This window comes from Garra rufa, chromosome 3, assembly GCF_049309525.1.
Source record: "Garra rufa chromosome 3, GarRuf1.0, whole genome shotgun sequence".
Lineage (NCBI taxonomy): Eukaryota > Metazoa > Chordata > Actinopteri > Cypriniformes > Cyprinidae > Garra > Garra rufa.
The window spans coordinates 41,048,987-41,071,706 of NC_133363.1; the positions used below are offsets into that span (position 1 = coordinate 41,048,987).

Below are 22,720 nucleotides of genomic sequence, written 5' to 3' on the forward strand. Positions count from 1 at the left end.
TATGCTAATTTTTTGAAAAGGACCTGTATATCACTTCTTACATGTCTATATTATTCCAAACCAAAATGACTTAATCTCTTGTGTGAAACACAAAAGATGATATTTTGTCCATAAAACAGAATCAAAGGGTTTAGATTTATATTTACCGTGAGCCTGGTGTAAAGGTGGATGTTTCTTTTCTCACACTGCAAAAATTTGGATGACCGAAACTTAAAGACAGCGGTTATGCTTATTTGCTGTCCTCATCAGCTTCGTAAAGTTGGTTCACTAACTTTAAGTGTGGATGGCTCTGTTTGAAGTTTCAAACTAAACAAAAAAAATTAGGAGTTATATTTGACTCGAGTTCGTCTTTTGATCCACATGTGTAAAATAAGACTTCCTTATTTTATCTCAGAAATATTGCTAGACTTTGCCCTGTTCTATCCTTTCCTGTGACTGAAAGGTTTAATGATAATTTTGTTTTTGCTCACTTAGATTACTGCAATGCACCTCTTGCTGGGATCCCTAATACCACACTTAACAAACTACAATATGTGTGCAAAATTCAGCAGCTTGGTTCCTGACAGAAGTCGAATTTTATTTGAAGTGTTTGCACTGGCTTCCAGTCAGGTTCTGTGTTGATTTTAAAATCATTATTGCATGGCCTTACACATACACGTCCAAAATAATAAATAATAAAGCAAAAAAAGTTTTGTTTATAATGAAATATTCACAAATACATTCATTATATATATATATATATATATATATATATATATATATATACATTTTTTTTTTTTTTTTTTTTTCATCATACGTACGCTTTGACTATTGTCTGAACAGTACTGCCAACACACTGGCATTATTTGATCATTATACATTTGTTTCTACTTTTGATCAAGAATTTTAAATGCATAAACAGTGAATTTTAGTGTATAATACTAGATATGAATTTAAAGGCAGGGACCTCTCAATAAAAGTAATTTGTTTCATGAATAACAGGCCTGAACATGCTTAAATAACCACAGAACAAATCGCACTTATTCTTAGATCACAGAAAACATAAAAGATAAATAGATAACTGTGCACATGACATTGATAAACATCTGAATGTTATCTCAGAGAGGAGGAAATGATTTTAGTTTTAGAGTGTCAGTGATAAATAAGGAAGTACAGCTGCTTCAGTTATTTCACTGGAAGCATGTCATTGTATATTAGTACCATCAAAACTTGTACAGTCCCAACACTGTTTAGGGGCCCCTTAAGGAAAGACCTCTAATATAGAACTGAAAAAATATGAATATTAATAACGTTAGTGTAAATAAAATTATTAACTGGCTGTCCTCATCAGCTTTGTATAGCTGATTCGTTAACTTTAAGTGTGGATTGCTCTGTTTTGGAGTTTCAAACTAAACAAAAAATGTATATATAAGTTATATTTTGACTCGATTTTGTCTTTTGATCCATACATGTAACATAACATTTCCTTATTTCATCTCAGAAATATCGCTTTAGACTTTGTTGCTATCCTGTGCTATCCTTTCCTGTGACTGAAAGCTGAAAGTCTTTCATTTTTTTCTCACTTTTAGACTACTCTAATGCACTTCTTGCTGGGGTCCCTAATACCAAAATTCAGCAGCTAGGCTCCTGATGAAAGTCAGGACAAATGAGCATGTCATTCTAAATTTTGAACTCTTTACGCTGGTCAGGTTCTGTGCTGATTTTAAAATCCTTATGCTTAAGGCATTGCATGGCCTTATATATAAGCATAAGGAGTACACACACATTCCAAATGATAATACAAATACATAAATAAAGAATTTGGAAAAATAATGAGCATTTATAAATGACAAGGGATGATTAATGTTTCAGTCCATCTCCAGTCCATCAGTTTAAAATCATGTTTTTTTTATGTATTTTATAAAAAAAATAAAAAAAAGTTAAAAATGCATGAACAAGACGCCACAACGGTATTAGATTGCATTTAATAGATGACACTTTAAATAAAACATTGCACTTGGTTTGTAAAATAAGTTTATGAATGTTTGGGCTTAGTTGCATTTACACAATTCTAACCATAAATAAGTTTATTTATACACATTTATTTTTGTTCTGACCATCAGCCGTCACCAGCGTGTGGCGTTTCGAGTGGTCCGAATTTTTATGTTTTTGTGAAGCTTTTTTTTTTTTTTTCATTCAAAGCTTTGATCAGCTTAGTTTCTCTCAACAATACGTTCGATAAGAGATTAAAATAAATGGGAATGTTAACTTCCGGAACCTGCTGCACTTTATTGGCTATGCAAGAGCTGCACTGGCCAATAATATTCGTCTTTGTTCCCAGGTCTGAAAGCCCGGCGTTTCTAGGACAACGACTCACAAACAAATGAGCGTGGTGATTCCCACTTTGTTTGGCTAGAATAAAAAACCATTTGGATTGCAGAAATCAAAAGGAGCTGACTAAAAACTTTCAGCACACCCGAGGAATGGTAAATATGACGCAGTTTTTATGAACAGTCTGTTTTAACAAATTAGGTAATAATTTCAACAGATGCTATATGCTCGAATAAAACTGACATGTAAGAAGACCCTGTTAACCATTAAGTAGAGAGGCTGCGTTGCAAAAAAACAGCATTTAAATAATAGACCTTCTCTTTGCAGTCTTTCATGAGCCAGCAGCGCAACATCTCTCACAACCACCATCAGAAGATGATCCTGGAGTACCGCAAACAGGAGGAAATGCGTGAAGACCAATCTAAACGCATCGCCAAGGAGAGGCAGCTTGAAGCCAACATCCAGGGCGAAGAGAGAGTCGAGAAAAAGCGCTTCCTGCGCAAAATGCAAGATGAAGAGTATGGCAGAAAAATCGAGGAATCACTTCTCAAGGTTAATTTTATTCTGTTCGTTACAAAATACGTTACGTCAGTATCCTCAAATGCAGACGCGAAGTCTTGTTTTGTTTATTTGTTAGTATCCCCATTAGCTGTGCCTCTTCCTACGGTCCAGACATATTCATATCTTTAAGAACACGCAAGAAACATTAACCATGCATTTAGGAACACACACCGAACATTGTAGTCTATTCTAAATCAAAATATTTAATACACACTACCAGTCAAACGTTTTTGAAGAGGTCTCTTTTACTCACCAAGCCTGCGTTTATTTAAATCAAAGTACAGAAAAACTGTAAAATTGTTTTTGCTATTTAAAATAACTGTTTTCTATTTGAATATATTTTAAAATGTAATTTATTCCTGTGATTTTAAAGCTGAATTTTTAGCATCATCACTCCAGTCACATGATCCTTCAGAAATCATTCTAATATTATGATTTATTGCTCATTTATTATGTTAAAAACAGCTAGTACAATTTTTTTTATATAAAGTTCAGAAGAACAGCATTTATCTGAAATAGAAATCTTTTGTAACATTATAAATGTCTTTATCATCACTTTTAATCAATTTAAAGCATCCTTTCTTTAAAACATATTGACTCCAAGCCTTTGAATGAGATATGGTATAATATAACAAAATATGTTTATTTCTGATAAATGCTGTTCTTCTAAACTTTCTGTTCATCAAAGAAACCTGAAAAAACATACATTTTTAACATAATAATAATTAATAACAAATAAGCAGCAAATCAGAATATTAGAATGGTTTCTGAAGGACCATGTGACACTGAAGACTGGAGTAATGATGCTGAAAATGTAGCTTTGATCACAGGAATAAATTACATTTTAAAATATATTCAATTAGAAAGCAGTTATAGTTTAAATATTTCAAAATATTACTGATTTTGCTGTATTTTGAATTAAATAAATGCAGGCTTGGTGAGCAGAAAAAAACATTAAAAATCTCACTGTTCAAAACCTTTTGACTGGTAGTGTATATTTAACATTACAATTTAATTTGAAAATATAAATAAAATCAAAATGTAACACTTAAGACTGTTTTAAAACCTGCAAAATGTGTCTTTTTAGGCAGAAGAGGAAAGACAGTTCAGAGAGAGGCAGCTTGAACAGGAAGAGAGGATGGCCAAGGAGCTGGCGAGAATTAATAATGAGAAACTCCGAGATGAGAAGATGAGGCAGTACATTAAAGAGAACAGGTAAGAACAGAAAGCTTACTCTATAGCACTGTATGTTTTATAAAACGTACCATTTATTAAGCTCTGTGTTTTATTGCCAGCGTTGAACTTCGAGAGCTAGAGTTAAAGCTCAAGTCTGCCTACCTGAACAGAGAGCGGGCAGCGCAGATGGCAGAAAAAGAAGCCATGCGATATGAGACAGTGGTGAGTGTGTGATCTCCAAAATAGGTATGATCTGTTAAATTATTTTGTAGTTTTGCTTATTGTGAATTTACATCTTACCAGCGACAAGAGGCTGCCATTGCCCGTAAGATGAAGAACGAGCATGAGCGTGCAGAGATGGAGAAGGAGAAACAGGAGCAGAAGAAGTATGAGGAGGTGGTGCGCTATCAGCAGGAACTCGAGCAGCAGCTCGAGGAGAAGGAGAGCAAGAGACAGGAAGCCTATGAGGAGTTTCTTAAAGAGAAACTCATGGTGGATGAAGTAGTCCGGAAGATTTATGAGGAGGATCAGAGGTAATTGTGATCTTTGTTTTCCCATTTTCAAATCTGTTGTTTGTAAAAAATTCTGGTGCGAACAGCCATCCTCTCTTTGAGTTGGTAAGATGGACAAACTTCATTTACAGGGAGCTTCAGTTACGACTTGAGAAAGTGGTGGCCACTCAGAGATACATTGAAGATTTTAAAAAGCAGCAAGCAGAGTGGAGACGTATAGAGCGAGAGAAGGTAGAGGCGGAGAACAGGCGCATCATTGAGTTTGCCCACTACCAGCAGAGGAAGGAGGAAGACAGAATGGCCAAAGTTAGAGAACGAGAACAAGCAAAAGAAACCCTGCACAAAATGGTACATTACAGCTCACTCCCTGCGCCATTAAGTACAGACGAATAATTAAGATTTGAGTGTTAATGTGTTCTCTCTTTTTTTTCTTGTTTAGCTCTCTGAGCAGATTGAGATGGAAAAAAGAGAGCATGAGAAGATGGAGCGCATCCGTGAGGAACTTCACTTGGAAGAGCAGGCCGAGGCTGCAAGAAGACAGGAAATTGTGAGAACTTTCATACTAGATCTTTTACTACATCTCACTTTACTGGATGTACTTTGTACATTTTCCATAGAAGACACAGGTTAATCGCATGCAGGTTGCCAGTTCCCTAATAAAAAACAAAACTGATCTAAAACCTACCCAAAAAGAATGAAAACTAGCCAAATTTTTCCAGTGTCCAATTATAGTTGACAGATAAAGGACCTTAAAATAAACATTTTGATTTTATTTACTCTGTTTTTTTTTTTTTTTTTTTTTTTTTTAATATTTATTTGGATAATTTTAGCTAGACCAGTTTTTATCTACTATGTGGTAATTTATTAATGATTTAATCTTATTAATTAATTTATTCCTGTGATTTCAAAGTTGAATTTTTAGCATCTCCAGTCACATGATCCTTCAGAAGTCATTGTAATATTTTGATTTGCTGCTCAAAAATATTTATTATTGTATTTATGTTGTGAACAGCTGAGTAGAATTTTTTCAGGTTTCTTTGATTTATAGAAAGTTCAGAAGAACAACATTTATCTGAATTAGGAATCTTTTGTAATATTATCAATGTCTTTATCAACACTTTTGATCAATTTAAAGCATCCTTACTAAATAAAAGTATTAATTTCTATAATCATTTCTATTCTATTCTATAAAATAAATTTACTTAACTGTTTAAATATTGATAATAATACCAAATAAATGATTCTTCAACAGCAAATCAGCATATTAGAATGCTTTCTGAAGGATCATGTTACACTTAAGACTGATGTCATGATGCTGAAAATTTTGCTTTGATCGCAGAAAAAAATAAATTTTAAAATTGTATTCAAATAGAAAGCAGTTGTTTTAAATAGTAAATTTATTTCACAATATTACTGCTATTGCTTCAAATAAATGCAGGCTTTGTGAGCAGAAGAGAATTCTTTAAAAAATATAAAAAATCTTAGTGTTAAAAAACTTTTGACTGGTAGTGTATTTAGTGATCTAAATTAGGACTGTTATTAATAGCCTATATAATCTTTTTGTTTCACTTCAAATCTACTCTTGTTTTGTCTACATAGGAGCATAACTGTGCAATTAATCTATAATGGCAAACTTTATTAACCTGCTTTCAAATTCTTGATGTAGGCAAAACTCATGTAACCTCTAGTTTGTGATGTGACATCCTGTCTTGACCACCGCATGGCGCTGTTTTTAAATCCAGTCTGTTATAAACAGTGCAATATGTGCATCTGCCACTTTCACAACGTATTAAACACATTTCATACATGACACAAATGTAACTTTTATTCATTTATACATTTCAAGGATCAATACACATTTAAAACAAAAATTGTCTGCAAATAAATCTTTTGTGGCTACAGATTATAAAAGTGTCCCAAAAACACACAACACAACAATTTTTTTCTGTAACATTTTTAATATAACCAATTTGTCTGGGAAAACTGCATGATGACTATCTAGAAAACTATCTACATTTACCATTTCTTATTGTCACTCACAGGAAGAGATGGAGAAGAGGATCCGGCAGCGGCTAGAGTTGCAGCAGACTTGTCAGGAGATGATGGCCTTTAAGCAGTTGCGCATACAAGCTGAGAAAGAGGAAGAGGAGGCCTTTAGACAGATGATGATGGCCAAGTTTGCAGAAGATGACCGCATTGAGCAGATGAATGCCCAGAAGCGTCGTATGAAACAGTTGGAACACAAACGAGCTGTGGAGAAGCTGCTGGAAGAAAGGAGACAGCAGTATCTGGCTGAACAAGTAAGACTCAAAGCCGCAAATTATCCATGCAAATGTGTAGCTTGGACATTAGTTCCTTCTGATTCAGACTACATCAATAACTGCTGATAGTACAGACAACATGTAATGAATGAATCTAAATGTTCAACAGGAGAGGGAGGAAGAGGAGCGAGCAATGGAGAAGGAGAGAGAGGCTCAGCGGCGAAAGATCATTGAAGAGGAGAGACAGAGGCTCCTAAAACAGCATGCAACAAAACTGCTGGGATACCTACCAAAGGTGAGAACACCACACCATAGTAAGCAAACACTCATTTGAAAGCTGTCTTACATGATCAGACTCATTACTGTATTTTTTGTAATACAAAATTAATATGTTTTCTTATTTTCTAGGGTATTTTCAAAGAAGATGACCTGGAGCACTTTGATGAGGATTTCAAAAGCAATTTCAAACAACGACAGGCTGATATTTTCTCAGATGAGGGTTGGGGAGATGATTCCCAGTAGGGTAATTCCTGTCATGACCACAACGTGGCGCTCTTTTTAAATCCAGTCTTTTAATGCTGGTATGCTGACCAGTGCATTATGTACCCTTAGCTGCATCTGCCACTTTCACAAACTATAGAACAAATTTCATACATGAGACAAATTTAGCTTTATCTTAAATAAACATATGCAGTATATTCGAACTAAGTGTATGGTGTGTTACTTTATAACTGTAAATAGTATAGTGTCAAAGTCTAAAATATCAAACTCAGTTAGGCTACTGATGAAATTTAAGTCTCAAAAAGATACTACCTATTGCACATATGTGATAATCTGTGTCTGATAATTTAGTGTTCATACTGGGTAATACATTGTTTTTCCCTGTTTTCTGAACTGTTAAATTTCACTTTTTGTAGAGCTTTAAATGAATTCACCAAATGTTCACCTATTTGTACACTAGACTTGGTTAGCCTTCCTCACACAAGCATTTTCTTTCCTCTGAGTGGTTTCGTTCCAAAGAAAGAACTGGATGTGGTTGATGGTTGGCAGGCAGTATATCATACTAGCAAGAATTTAATCAAATATGACTGCTCATGTACAGTCAAGTCTCAACAGCTGTCAGTCATTCTGTTTGGTTAGTCCATTACATTGGTCTGGTTGCTGTCATGGCTGTACAATTCTTCCATGTGCTGACTGTTATCTATACTTGCACTATGAAAATGTCAAGCCTCTCTTGTAACTGCTATTATGAAATTCCCTCTAAAAATGGTAAGAAACATGCGAAGTCATCAAAGTCATCATATAATGAATTTCATTAAAAATGTCAATAAATGGATCCCCTAAACTTTAATGCAACATCACCATCCATCAGCACGAGACGTTTATTTTCAATTCTAAGTCTGGCAAATTAAGTTTTATTAGATCACCACATACTCTTCTCAAAACGCTTATAATAAAAGCTCCTTTGCTCTCCGCATAATGCATCCAATTCTCTTAATGATATTCTAGAAACGACCTCAGAGTAGTTGAGAGATACTGTATGATGGTAAAAACTGAAAGGTCAGTAAGCCTTTTTATGTGTCTTGCAGCTAATTTCCTGTGTCCTACAGCTTCAGCGTTGAAATGTCAATATCAAGCTAACACTGGTAATGAGTCAATAAGACACTTCAGTATGATTGCGGAAAGTCTCAAAAGCGTGTTGTCAATATTGATACAATGTCAGATGACATTTTAAATGAGCATTAAAAAGACAATTCAATTTACTGTACTAGCCTTTGGATGGATTGGTTCTTGTACACCTTGCAGAATCTGCAAAATGTTAATTATTGTACCAAAATAATGTACAAATAAGGTACTGACCCGAATAAGATATTTCACATAAAAGACGTTTGCATATAGTACACATGAGAAAATAGTTGAATTTATAAAAATGATCCTGTTCAAAAGTTTACATACACTTGATTCTTAATACTGTGTTGTCACCTGAATGTTCCACAGTTGTGTGTGTGTGTGTGTGTGTGTGTGTGTGTGTGTGTGTGTGTACCTGGTATTCATCACGTTATATCATCACGTTAAGGATAGGAATACCAGTAGATTTTGACCTTGTGGGGACATTTCTCAGGTCCCCATGAGGAAACAGGCTTATAAATCATGCACAATGAGTTTTTTTTGATGAAGTAAAAGTGTGCACAATCTCCTGTGAGGGCTAGGTTTAGGTGTAGGGTAGGTGTAGGGCGATAGAAAGTACGGTTTGTACAGTATAAAAACCATTACGCCTATGGAATGTCCCCATAAAACATGTAAACCCAACGTGTGTGTGTGTGTGTGTGTGTGTGTGTGTGTGTGTGTGTGTGTGTTTTTAGTGATAGTTGTTCATGAGTCCTTTGTCCTGAACAGTTAAACTGTCTGCTGTTCTTCGGTTTTTCAGCATTTTTGTGTATTTTAACCCTTTCCAACAATGACTGTATGATTTTGAGATCCATCTTTTCACACTGAGGACAACTGAGGGACTCACATGCAACTATTACAGAAGGTTCAAATGCTCACTGATGCTTCAGAATGAAAAACAATGCATTAAGAGCCAGGGGTGAAAACATTTGAACAGAATAATGATTTTTCTACATTTTTTTTTATTTTGTCTAAATATCATATATTTTACGTTTGTCATTTAATACCGCCCTTCTGAAGCTACAGAAGATAAGTTAAAATAAGTTAAATTTACACTGATCTTCAAATTCAAAAAGCTTTCACCCCCTGGTTCTTAATGCAATGTATTTCCTTCGGAAGCATCAGTGAGCGCTTTAACCTTCTGTAATAGTTGCATATGAGTCCCTCAGTTGTCCTCGGTGTGAAAAGATGGATCTCAAAATCATACAGTCATTGTTGGAAAGGGTTCAAATACACAAAAATGCTGAAAAACCAAACAATTTGTGGGACCTGAAGGATTTTTCTGAAGAACCGCAGACAGTTTAACTGTTCAGGACAAACAAAGAACTCATGAACAGCTATCACTATAAAAAAATCAGGTGATCATTCAGGTGACAACACAGTATTAAGAATAAACTTTTGGACAAGGTCATTTTTATAAATTCAACTATCATTTTCTTTTGTGACTATATGTAAACATTTTATATGAAATATCTTATTTAGGTCAATACTAAACAAAAAATAACATACATTTAAGAGTATTTTGGTAAAATAATTAACATTTTGCAGATTTTGCAAGGTGTATGTAAACGTTTGACCTCAACTGTACATACAATACTACTGGTCTCTTATGCTCACTAAGGTTGCATTTATTTGACCAGAAATACAGCAAAACAGCCATTTTGTTATTTTAAATTGTAATATTATTACAATTTAAAATAACGGACTACAGCGGTCCTCAGGGAAAAAATTGAAATCTTTTGGAACATTATACATGTCATTACTTCACTTTATGAAACAGGAAGTCCTCTTGATTTCCTCCAGAGCTTTGAAAAGATTATGAGGAAATCATATACCCCTCTGTCCTGTCACAGCCCTGTTTTGCACTCTCAATCATCCATACAGGATGATGAAGAGATCATGGGTTGCCGAGCGTGCCAGATGCGCATGCAGCATGCTGACGCACATGTTTATCCCTGGTCATACACTCGAAATTATGAGCTATACACATTAATTTCTTCCTTTTTTTTGTATATCAATTTAAGTAACAGATACAAAAGGTCAACATGAAAACCTACAGTCTCATAAAGTTTGTAGACCATGCCAAAACTTGACTCAAGTGCCTTGCAGCTCAGTTAAACCACTAATGAGGGTTGCCCAGGTCTTTTTCCCAGCACTGGAGCAAATCTTAATTTGGTTCACCTACTGTAATGGATTTTCTTACTAGGCTGGCCAAATATTTCTTACGATTGTCATCTTTCCGCTGAAGCTCAGTGATCATGACCAGACGTAATCTTTCCTGACATGTTCTGCATCACATACCTTGTCTTGCTCGCCTGGGAGGACAGGAAGCACCAATACCTTGAAGGATATGTTTGACAGGCCAATGAACTCACAGTGTGTATCATTGCCTTTTCCTTGCAACCTAGATGGAAGGGAACTTCCTGTTGCTGAGATGGAGTGCGGATTGAATTGTCTTAGAATGAAGTCTCTGATTACAGAAGCTGTGTGTCTACAATGAAGCATATGCTAATAGACCAGACTCCAGTGCTGCATTGGATTAGTCTGAACTTGATTTGACTTGGCTCAATCATGCTGTACGTCACCGGTTCTGCACAAACACCATTATATATAGTCAAAAGGAAATGAATGTAAATCTCAAAAGTAAATATAAAGTGTACATGCTAACCAAATTAAAATGGAGCATTGCTCATTCCCTGGTTCTTTTTGACCCCCGGATAGCTGTTACCACCAAAAAGTTCAAGCATTTCCTGTGCATTGCCTCTAAATGAGTTGTGGTTATATGAATGAGGTTTTCTTTGAGTCAAAAAGTACAAAGCATTTCAATTTGCTCACATCTTGCTTCTCAACATTTTAACGATATAGGAAATTGGTTCGCAAAGCTGAAGATATTCTACATTTGCACTAAATAGTGCAAAAATCTGTTGGAACTGGTATAAACTGGCTGTGTTTCAATAGATGGTGAATCTCTCACTTCATAAAGCTTAATGAGATGTGTACTTATGGGCTGCCTTACAAAAGACTGTCTGTCTGTCCCCCTGAGGAGGGGTATGGAGGTCTTTCAGATCAATGACCAAGCAGTGGGAGGCACAGACAATGGACCAATAAAGCACAGAAGTAGCGTGAGAACGTCTGAATAAAAGATTAGTCATGTTGTTTGGAAATGGACGTACAGCAGTACCTAATTATATTGCGATTTGAGCTAATTAATGCTGGTGTGAGCTTGTAAACAGCCATTGCTCATAACTACCACATCATTATTAATCCGAGCCACGCTCATTGACGTGCTTTTATTATTTTCCATGTTTCTCCCTTTGGAACAAATCACCCCCGGACTGGAACTATAGGGTGGACTGGGGCCTTTGGTTTGGAGATAACAGGAACCAGTGACAAGCACGTTCCGAATCAGTCGTCGCCAGTTAATCTAGGCCTGCTGCCGTGTCTTATTAGACCGTTATCCACATCGCTTTCATCACTGGTCTTTCCACAGAGGTGTGGAAATAAAGCTCACTGATCCCAGACCAACCTTGGAAAGAGTAAATAAATAAGCGAATGTCAACAAAATTAACCAAATGAAAGATTGGGTGTGTTTAAATGCCAAGGTCTATGACTCGATATTTTTTATGATTTTTTTAATGGATTGTCTGGCAATAGTGCTGAAGCATATCAGCATCATTGTGTGATTGTTGACTTTCTATTCTATTTACATTTCCTTACCATTTTTGTTCTGTTTTTTTTTCTTCTCTTTTCTTGTGATCTTGATCAACTAATTAATGTGCCATATTCTATTGACATTTTGTGAAGCTATAATCAATATTAAATATTACTATTATAAATGAGTGAACATGAGGAACAGCGTAGGCCTAAATACAAAAAAAAAATATATGATCTGACTTTTCCAGCTGATAGGCCTAACCAATATGATACAGATAATTATCAATATAAGCAAAAATATAATTTTCTAACAGTGATTTTGTATGCTTTACTAATATTTCGTTTAAAACGTCTTTAAATTATATACATTTTATGAATAATTAATTATTATATTTTTTCTGTAGACCTTGGGTAAACAGTTGAACACAATAAAAGCATACTGGGACACCTACATTATTCAGAAATCATCACTGGAGAAAAATAATAATAAATAAATACAAGGGTCGTTTTAACTGTATCATAAAGATCTAACGGTCGAATAGTTTTTGGTCGGGCTGGTCGTTTCGGACTTTCCAAAGCTGCGCGCTCCTCCCCCTCCTCCGCCTGATCTCTTTATAAATCCAGAGAGAAAACATCATTATCAGACTGACAGAAGCGTCTGTCTGAGCCACGCACCTCTCCATATTTTACTATAAAAACAGAAGAACCCATCCATGCTCTCCAACAAGCTCGACGGACCGCGTCGTGGACGCTCTTTTGACTCCATCAATAAGAGTTACGAAGAGAAGCAACTCAACAATGAGGTAAGAAGAACTTTTGACACATAGTCAGAATACTAACATGTTCGCATATCCAAATGCTAACATTTTTGCTAATATTTTCACATCAAAATGCTAACATTTTTGAATGTGAAGAGAAAAGTGATCAATTGATCCTTAAGTGTGCAATCACAAATTGCTGATGTTTAGACTCAGAGAAAGGAATAAAATAGCTGATATATTTATTTTGATTTACTTTGACGAAAAAACTTTAAATAACATCATTAAGTATTATATTATGTACTTAACATCATTAATGTAACGATACATTTAAATTATTATATCATACAGCTTTCCACATACATTAATTGTTGAATGTGTATAAACTTCTGATCTGTTATGTATTGTATATTGCAAAACGGCCATTTGTAGATGTCAACGGCTTTTACATGACTACAAAGTTGCTGTCCACCACATAGTGCTGGTCTAGTCATATATATTTGATAGCATGATGCATCCTACCCAACCTTATGGAAATAATTATCTTTACATGTTATTTGCCTGTGAATAACGATTTCCTGTTTGAGAAACATGTCAAAAACAAACATAAGTTCACACACACGGGATATTAAGCATCTGCTCTGTAGTAAAGAGATTGTCATGCTAATGTGAAATGACACCTGAGTAAAACGCAATGATACTGATCATAATACTCTCTCTTTCTCTTTCTCTTATGAAGTTGAAAAAAACTACTTTTCATAAGACAGACGAGAACAAAGACAAGATACGTTCTTCCAAGAGAGAACATGCCGCAATTGTCTTCTCTCTGAAGAATGAAGTCGGAGGGCTTGTGAAGGCATTGAAATTATTTCAGGTACATGAATGTTTTCCCTTTTTTAAATGTTACCAGTCTGGTGTAACTGCCATACCTATTATTTTCATATTAATTAATCTCAATGTATAATCTTTCTTTCTTTTTTTTATACATAACAATGCATGAATGGTTAATTAGATAGTTGTTTAGTAATTCCAGCTAAAGCAATAATAAACAAGAACTCTGAAATCCTATAATGGATTAAAATCCTATAAGTTTCCCTTCCTTCTATGCCACAGTGTAAAAGTTATCACACATTATAACTCTGGTATGTTATATACTGTATGGTATTTACACTAAATTAAAATTTTAAGTAGGCTAAATTACATATTTTTATTCATTATAAACAGGACAGCCAGGTGAAGCTTTTGCACATTGAGTCACGTAAATCCCGGCGGCGTAACTCAGAGTTGGAAGTACTGGTGGATTGTGACAGTGATCGAGAAACTCTAAAAGATATTGTTCACCTGCTGCGCAAACAAACAAGCATCATAACCATGGACTCGCCTGATAAGTTCTGGACTCCTGCAAACGGTACTGTGTTTCCTTCATTAGATATATGAGTACTACACAGACATTTGTGCATAAACCTTGTGTAACACTGAAAATACATTTTTATAGATGTTGCTGAAGTCCCTTGGTTCCCCAAGAAGATCTCAGATCTGGATAAGAGTGCCTGTCGTGTTTTGATGTATGGTTCAGATTTAGACGCAGATCATCCGGTCAGTATTGTCTTACTAGTAGGGATGGGCATTTTTGATCATATTTCATTTCGATTAATCCACAGGTTTGAGAAACGAGTACTCGATTAATCGGGGGTGGAGTTTAAGCAAGGGGCAGGGCGTTTGCGTCACAGTATACAGTAAACATTTAAAAGAAATAACAGCATGAGGTGAAGCTGAAGCGCTGTTTCTACATGACGCATTGTATGTAAAATTAATCACATAGCCTAGATACATAAATATGTAAATGTTATATTACAAATTGTATTTATCTACACAAAATGCATGTGAGCTTGAACTACGTGCCAATGATAAAGTAGTGGATGCCCTTCTCCCGTTACTTTAAAACAACGGCAACTGAAGCCCCGCAAATTTTTAGAGTCAATCGATCGTCATTTTCATGCTCGATCGTCGCTGATGGGTTCGAGTAATCGATTAATCGAGTACTCGTGCACATCCCTACTTACTAGAGAATTACGCTATATAATTCACTGAAAATAGCATTTATGTCTTACTGATTGTGTAATACTCTGTGACCTTATGTATGAAAACCATATGTTTTTGTTTTCTATATCATTTCAGGGATTCAAAGACAACATTTATCGTAAGAGAAGGAAATATTTCGCTGATCTTGCCATGAGTTACAAACAGTACGTTTAACAATAAGGTTTTAAACCTCTTAAAATTCCACATCTTTATCTTTAATGTTCACATGATTCTCTCTCACTCCGTAGTGGAGAAACTATACCACGTGTAGAGTTTACGGAGGAAGAGGTGAAGACATGGGGTGTTGTTTTTCGGGAGTTGAATAAGTTGTACCCCACACATGCCTGTCGAGAGTACCTGAACAACCTGCCTCTGCTCACCCAGTACTGTGGCTACAGAGAAGACAACATACCTCAGCTGGAGGACGTGGCTAATTTCCTGAGAGGTGAGACTGAGTGTGCATAAAGTATGTTTTTAAGATACATTTTAACTTTACAGTAGGCACAATACAAGATGATGAAAAGTGTTAGTTGTGTCACCAGCAGATGGCAGTAGTTGTATGGCTGTTGTGTGTGTGTTTCAGAGCGAACTGGCTTCACCATTCGCCCTGTTGCCGGGTACTTGTCACCAAGAGACTTTCTGGCTGGTCTGGCCTTCAGAGTGTTTCACTGTACACAATATGTGCGCCACAGCTCAGATCCTCTCTACACTCCTGAACCGTGAGTACAAAGCATACTGTATATCCCTTTATCTCTTCAGGTCTGTTTATTGACACAATCTTTTGAAATAGGCTTTTATGAAGCAGCAGCCATTGTTGAAGCGACACCCACTGTCTGTCACACCTGATGCATGAACATGCAAAAATGAAAACAAACACATCACCTTTTATTCAGCAAATCAAACTGAATCCAGATGATTTAGGCAGTTTATATTTTGCACTTCGGGGTTTGGGTTCCATTTAGGAGTGAATCTTAAATTACTGTTTAGTTTTGTTTTGAACATTTTGTACAGAACTTGTTCAAATTTCAACTATAATTTTATGTATTTTAAAAAAAAAATTCAATCATTAGAAACATTGTTTTTTCAGTGTTGAAACAACAACTGACATTATTTTAACCACATTTCAATGTTCAAACTCGGTCACATGATTGCAGAATGATTAGGTTTGTAATAATTCTTAATAGTCAGTGCTCCCAATAATCTTAAATGTATTGCAGTTGTTAAAATGTTCCTTATTATGCTAATTTAAAAGTTAAATATTTATTTTTGTGGTTTGCTAGAATACATTTACTTGATTTTAAATTGTTTTTTTAAACCTCTTTAACATCTTCTTAGCATGTCTTTTTTAACCTTTAATCTTTTTAACCTTTAAGCCCAATTTTCTCTGATTGGTCAGTTGGCCCAGTCTGTGTAATAATGTCAATAGAGGGTTTACCCTTATGTCACGATTTGGTCAGTTACCTGGATGTGTGGCCACATTGGCGATACTCAGATGCTAACAACAGCATGGATTGCATGATTAATGTACTACTAAATATGTTGTTCTGCTAATTTATGCTGTCTAAACCATGGAAAAAACATGTGGAAGCTGCTAAATCATATAGAGAAGAACTTAGTAAACAGAAAAGGGCACAATATTTAGACAAACTAAAGTTAATAGGTGCTAAAGATACATATGAGCAGTACTAATTAAGATAATAGTCTAATATTTCACCGACCTGGCCGGAAATGATAAGCACAAACACTTGTTCAGTTTGGCCAACCACAAAAGCCTTTTGTTCCTCAGACAGTTTTTTCCATTCTTCTCCTTGATTTGTTATAACTTTTGGCAGTCTATAGTACTCCAAATGTTTTTCCTAATCCAACTGATTAGTTCAGCCCAAAACATGACAATAATTGACCATTTTTTAGCAGCACAAATCAGCAAAATATGCGAGTTTCGTTCAGTTCAGTGACATTTTTTACGTTCAGTGCCACCAATATGGCCAACTGATGATGCATCGTAAAAACACTCTATTGAGTTTTAGCTCCCAAGGCTTCATGTGCAACTGCAAACAATATTATTTCTAGAGTAACTGTGGCGTTGGTATAGGTATAAGTCCAAGTTTTAAATGTAAGTTTTTCTTTTTGGCAAGCTCTTAATTTACAAAGACATAGCGGAATTACTTACCTAATGGTTCTTGGAGGGTGGGCAAAAGAAAATAGTGCAAATGTTTAACATGCAAGTCACAGAATCCAGTGACATGGTGAAGTCACTGAATTCAGTTTGATAATGGCAATATCCAACGATTCATTGAATGGGTGAAAATTATCGATTTTTCTTTTATGCCAAAAATCATTAGGATATTATGTAAAGATCATGTTCCATGAAGATATTTTGTAAATTTCCTACCTTAAAGGAACACTCCACTTTTTTTGGAAATAGGCTCATTCTCCAGCTCCCCCCGAGTTAATAAGTTAAGTTTTACCGTTTTGAAATCCATTCAGCCGTTCTCCTGTTCTGGCGATATCACTTTTAGCATAGCTTAGCATAGATCATTGAATCCTATTAGACCAATAGCATCGTGTTCAAAAATGACCAACGAGTTTCCATATTTGTCCTATTTAAAATTTGACTCTTCTGTAGCTATATCGTGTACTAAGACCGGTGGAAATGCAAAGCTGCGAGTTTCTAGGCTGATAAGATTAGGAACTACACTTCGATTCCGGCGTAATAGTCAAAGAAGTTTGCTGCCGTAATATGGCCGAAGCAGGCGGAGTATTATCAGAAATGAGTTCCCAGCTAGTTTAGCATTTGCACATGTGCTGCGTGGTATTACTGCTCCTGCTTCGGCCATATTACGGCAGCAAACTTCCTTGACTATTACGCCGGAATGGGAGTGTAGTTCCTAATCTTATCAGCCTAGAAAAAGCTTTGCATTTCCACCGGTCTTAGTACACGATATAACTACAGAAGATTCAAGTTTTAAATGCAACAAATATGTTGGTCATTTTTGAACGTGATGCTATTGGTCTAATAGGATTCAATGATCTATGCTAAGCTATGCTAAAAGTGATATCGCCAGAACAGGAGAACGGCTGAATGGATTTCAAAACAGTAAAACTCAACTTATTAACTCGGGGGGAGTTGGAGAATGAGCCTATTTCCAAAAAAAGTGGAGTGTTCCTTTAAACATATCAAAACTTATCAAAACATATCAACATTTTTTATTAGTAATATGCATTGCTAACAACTTAATTTGGACAACTTTTAAGGCAATTTTCTCAATATTTAGATTTTTTGCACCCTCAGATTCCAGATTTTCAAATATGTTTTGTATCTGGGCCAAATATTGTTCTATCCTAACAAACCATACATAATTGGAAAGCTTATTTATTCTGCTTTCTTATTTATAATGATGAAATCTCAACATTGACTGTAATTAGATTTAACATGGTGAAGTCACAGAAATAATGGCAAAAAGTATTTTATTCAAATTTTATTTGTCACAAACACAGTCATACACAGTATGATATGAAGTGAAATGCTTATACGACTGCTGAAAAACTAAATATAAAATAATATAAAAGAAAGGAAGTTTCAGTATAAAATAGAGAAATACAGAATTTTACAAATTAGAAATATAGAGAAATATAGAATAAACTTTAGCTGTAGAAAGACTTATTAGAAAGAATTATGTACAAATAATAAAATAAAAATAATAATAAAAAATCTCCATTATCTCCATTTGGTGTGAACTTGCAGATGGTTTACATGCACAAACAGATTTATTACACATTAAAGGAAAGGTGAAATCATAAAAAGCATAAAGATACTCTTTAAAAGTAATGCTCAATGTAGTAACCAAGAAATCACAAAGAATTCAGTCTGCACAGAGCTGCAACTCCATAGCAGAAACCATGTTAACATGAGTATGAGCTCCTGCTGCATTTATACACTGTTTGTATTTGTCTTGTGAACAAGGCCTTATTCTGCTTGGTCAACAAAGCTTGACAAACAATTAAAGAGATCTTCATCTCTGTGTCTTTCAGGGACACATGTCATGAGCTGCTGGGTCATGTTCCTCTGTTGGCCGAGCCCAGTTTTGCACAGTTCTCTCAGGAATTAGGACTGGCTTCTCTCGGGGCGTCTGATGATGCTGTGCAGAAGTTAGCAACAGTATGTATATCTATTCATTTTGCTGTCTTGCAGTTTATACAGTATGTAGGCATGAAACCTTAATATAATTATGTTGGTGTGTGTGCCATTGCAGTGCTATTTCTTCACGGTGGAGTTTGGCCTGTGTAAACAGGAGGGTTCACTCAGGGCATACGGTGCAGGGCTTCTCTCTTCCATCAGCGAACTTAAGGTAGATACACAACAACAATCTTTTTATGTTTAATCTAATAACTGCTTTGAACAATAAATATGAATAAAATACTGGTTCACTTTTTTAAAAGTTTCAAAGCTGCATTTATTTAATAAAAAACCCAGGAATATTGTGTTTTCTAATATATTTCAAGCTGATTTTTTAGCAGGCGTTACTCAAGTCTTCAGTGTCACATGATCATTCAGAAATGATTCTAATACGCTGATTTAATTCTCAAGAAACATTTATTATCAGTAAAGTTCAAAAGAACAGCCATATATGTGACCCTGGACCACAAAACCAGTCTTAAGTAGCATGGTTATATTTGTAGTAATAGCTAAAAATGAATTGTATGGGTCAAAATTAACGATTTTTCTTTTATGCCGAAAATCATTAGGATATTAGGTAAAGATCTTGTTCAGTGAATATATTTAGTAAATAACCTACCGTAAATATATCAAAACGTAATTTTTGATTAGTAAAATGCATTGCTAAGAACTTAATTTGGACAACTTTAAAGGCGATTTTCTAAATATTAAGGTTTTTTTGCACCCTCAGATTCCAGATTTTCAAATAGTTGTATCTCAACCAAATATTGTCCTATCATAACCATACATCAATGGAAAGCTTATTTATTCAGCTTTCATATGATGTATAAATCTCAATTTCAAAAAATGGACCCTTATGACTGGTTTTGTAGTCCAGGGTGACTTCTGATACATTTACTGCATCCTTGCTCGATAAAAGTAATCTCTTAAAAAACAATCTTATTGACCCCAAATGTTGAACAGTATTGTAACTGACTCTGAAACACCTATGTTTTGATTTGAAGCACTCTCTCTCAGGCTCTGCTAAAATCCTGCCCTTTGAGCCCAATGTCACCTGTAAACAGGAGTGTCTCATCACCACCTTTCAAGACGTTTACTTTGTTTCGGAGAGCTTTGAAGAAGCCAAATTTAGAATGCGGTAAATCTGTTTTTAAAAATGTGACCTGTTACTTTTGCACGGCATATCATCAGAGTTTTTGTTTGACCATATATTTCCTCTATTCTTCGCAGTGAATTTGCGAAGACAATCCAGCGTCCATTCTCCCTGCGGTATAACCCGTACACACAGAGCGTGTGTGTGCTGAAGGACATGCCCAGCATCAACGATGTGGTCGAGGAGCTCAGACACGAGCTGGACATTGTAGGAGATGCTCTTTGTCGACTCAGTACACACCTTGGTGTCTGAAACCATTATGACCCTTTCTCATATTAATAGCTTTTATTCCTGCTATCTCTTATATCAAAGCACGTTACTCAACATTCAAAACTGCAATAGTATTATCTCATTATCTGTCTTCTCTGACTGCAGAGGTGAATCACTCCTAATGTCTCTGTGAGCACCTTTCCTCTGCTACTGAAAATCTGCCAGATACCACAAAGCACTTCAGTATCAAAACACTGCTTTCAGGAGAGTCTTTAAGTGCTCTTTAAATACACCAACCAGCTCAGAATCCTTCATGGCTATTCAAACACCGCCACAGCAAAAACTACAGCCATCACATTATCTTATGATCACTAGATTTATACTCTAACCTCCTCTCCACTCCAGCTTGAGTCTCTGTAAATACCCCAAAAACGTGGAAATGGTTCATCCTTACAGAGTTTATATTCTTTAAAGACAAAGCTTAGTATGAAAAGAACGTTAAATCTCGCTTTCACACATTTGTGTTATAGTTGTTAAATAAATGCACTCTAAACTAAAACTTAAATGACTCTAAATTCTCAATTCTAAACTTGTGTATTCTCAACCAGTTAAAGGCTTTTGTTGCTTTTCCAACATAAAACCTACTGTGTCTTCTAGTACACCCATTAATTTCTTACCATGAGCTGAATAATTTATTTATTGGTGTTTGTGATATAAAAATATATATTATAATTAAAACGTTTCACTTTTTTCTTATTATCTTGATGTGAATCTGAAACTGTGGTGTGTATATTGTGCGTTTGTGTTCTGAAGACTGTAATCCTTGCTGCTTGTCCATGGCCATTCATGTTTATGCTTATTGAATGCTAAATAAGTGATTCTTATAAAGAGAGATCAAAATGTAGTTAATAAATAAATGTATAAATGTAGCCATTTATTAATTAATTTGTTAGCAAATCTGAATCACATGAATGATTCAAACAGTATTGTTGAAACTAAGCAGCTCATAAAACCCGCACTTATGATATATCTGTGACAATGGGACCACAAAACCAGTCATAAGTAGCACGGGTATATTTGTAGCAATAGCCAACGATACATTGTATGGGTGAAAATTATCGATTTTTTTTAAATGCGAAAAAATCCTTAGGATATTAAGTAAATTTCCTACCGTAAATATATCAAAGCTTAATTTTTGGTTAGTAATATGCATTGCTAGGAACTTCATTTGGACAACTTTAAAGGCGATTTTCTCAATATTTGGATTTTTTTGCATTCTTAGATTTCAGATTTTCAAATAGTTGTATCTTGTGCCAAATATAGTCCTATCCTAACAAACCATACATCAATGGAAAGCTTATTTACAGCTATCTTACGATGGTGTATAAATGTCAATTTCAAAAAATTAACCCTTATGACTGGTTTCTTGGTCCAGGGTCACAGTTGTTGGCCTGTAAACATTATCATTCACTAAGAAGTTAAGTTACTGTGCCCTGCAGTGTGATACTGTAGCCAGCAGAGGGCAATGCTGTTGTAATGCAGTGTTAACTTAGTAAAACTCAAACTTGAGACACAATCGATATAACCTGAAATGCAGAGTTTGCCAAATCAAAGCATATTAATCGAAACGATTACATGGCCCTTGTGTCTGTCATTGTGCAAAAATACTATTTTGTGTTGGTTGGTTTTGGTTTTGGTTTGATGTAGGTAGGCTATTTTGCATTTAGTGTTTGTAGTGTTGTACAAAACAAGTTATTAAAGTTGTGAGGAAATCACAGACATCTCTAAAACATGTAAGCAAACTATAAGAACCTGCAGTATTCATGTGTGCATCTCTTTTGTTTATATCATATCATAATCGTCATTTATTTAGAAACGGTTGAACAGTTTTGACGGGCGCTCTTGCTTTCTCAGGGGGGCGACAGAGTTACATTCAGATGATTATGGAACTAACCGGATGTGCTAGCTGTTTATTCAGCCAGGTAGACCAAAGTTTCTATAAACATCTCTCCAGACACGTATTTCTGAAATAATTAGAGAGTCAAAGTGCCTCAGATTATTGGGTCAATACAGTGCCTGCCCTGTTCTAGAATCAACCAGGTTGTTACTGAATCACACTTAAGAGGTATTGAATTCCCAAAAGAACAAAAAAAGAACATGGGATATTTCCAAGATTTATTACAGATATGAATACATGT

The 22,720-nt window shown here is 35.3% G+C and overlaps 2 protein-coding genes across 2 annotated transcripts; both read left to right on the forward strand.

Moving 5' to 3' along the window:
• Window positions 1-2,341: 2,341 nt before the first annotated feature.
• Window positions 2,342-8,147, forward strand: mns1 (meiosis-specific nuclear structural 1). Its single transcript, XM_073837514.1, has 10 exons — window positions 2,342-2,465; window positions 2,638-2,862; window positions 3,959-4,086; window positions 4,167-4,269; window positions 4,351-4,580; window positions 4,691-4,907; window positions 4,999-5,106; window positions 6,602-6,859; window positions 6,990-7,115; window positions 7,229-8,147. Exons 1-10 carry the CDS (start codon window positions 2,463-2,465, stop codon window positions 7,340-7,342), a joined length of 1,512 nt encoding a protein of 503 aa, XP_073693615.1. The 5' UTR covers window positions 2,342-2,462; the 3' UTR covers window positions 7,343-8,147.
• A 4,665-nt stretch (window positions 8,148-12,812) lies between these two features.
• On the forward strand, window positions 12,813-22,597 carry tph1b (tryptophan hydroxylase 1b). The gene is made up of 11 exons (XM_073837073.1): window positions 12,813-12,945; window positions 13,640-13,774; window positions 14,125-14,308; window positions 14,396-14,496; window positions 15,079-15,146; window positions 15,231-15,427; window positions 15,566-15,701; window positions 19,015-19,141; window positions 19,236-19,331; window positions 20,164-20,297; window positions 20,390-22,597. The coding sequence occupies exons 1-11, from the start codon at window positions 12,856-12,858 to the stop codon at window positions 20,562-20,564; spliced, it is 1,443 nt and encodes a 480-aa protein (XP_073693174.1). The 5' UTR covers window positions 12,813-12,855; the 3' UTR covers window positions 20,565-22,597.
• Window positions 22,598-22,720: the final 123 nt, after the last annotated feature.

Bases quoted from the DNA above. Each gene is read 5' to 3' on its own strand.
- mns1 (XM_073837514.1), top strand. The intron at 4,908-4,998 runs GTACATTACAGC...TTTCTTGTTTAG, and splicing joins AAGAAACCCTGCACAAAATG to CTCTCTGAGCAGATTGAGAT. The intron at 6,860-6,989 runs GTAAGACTCAAA...AATGTTCAACAG, and splicing joins AGCAGTATCTGGCTGAACAA to GAGAGGGAGGAAGAGGAGCG.
- tph1b (XM_073837073.1), top strand. From the start codon at position 12,856: ATGCTCTCCAACAAGCTCGACGGACCGCGTCGTGGACGCTCTTTTGAC. The intron at 14,497-15,078 runs GTCAGTATTGTC...ATATCATTTCAG, and splicing joins ATTTAGACGCAGATCATCCG to GGATTCAAAGACAACATTTA. The intron at 15,147-15,230 runs GTACGTTTAACA...CTCACTCCGTAG, and splicing joins CTTGCCATGAGTTACAAACA to TGGAGAAACTATACCACGTG.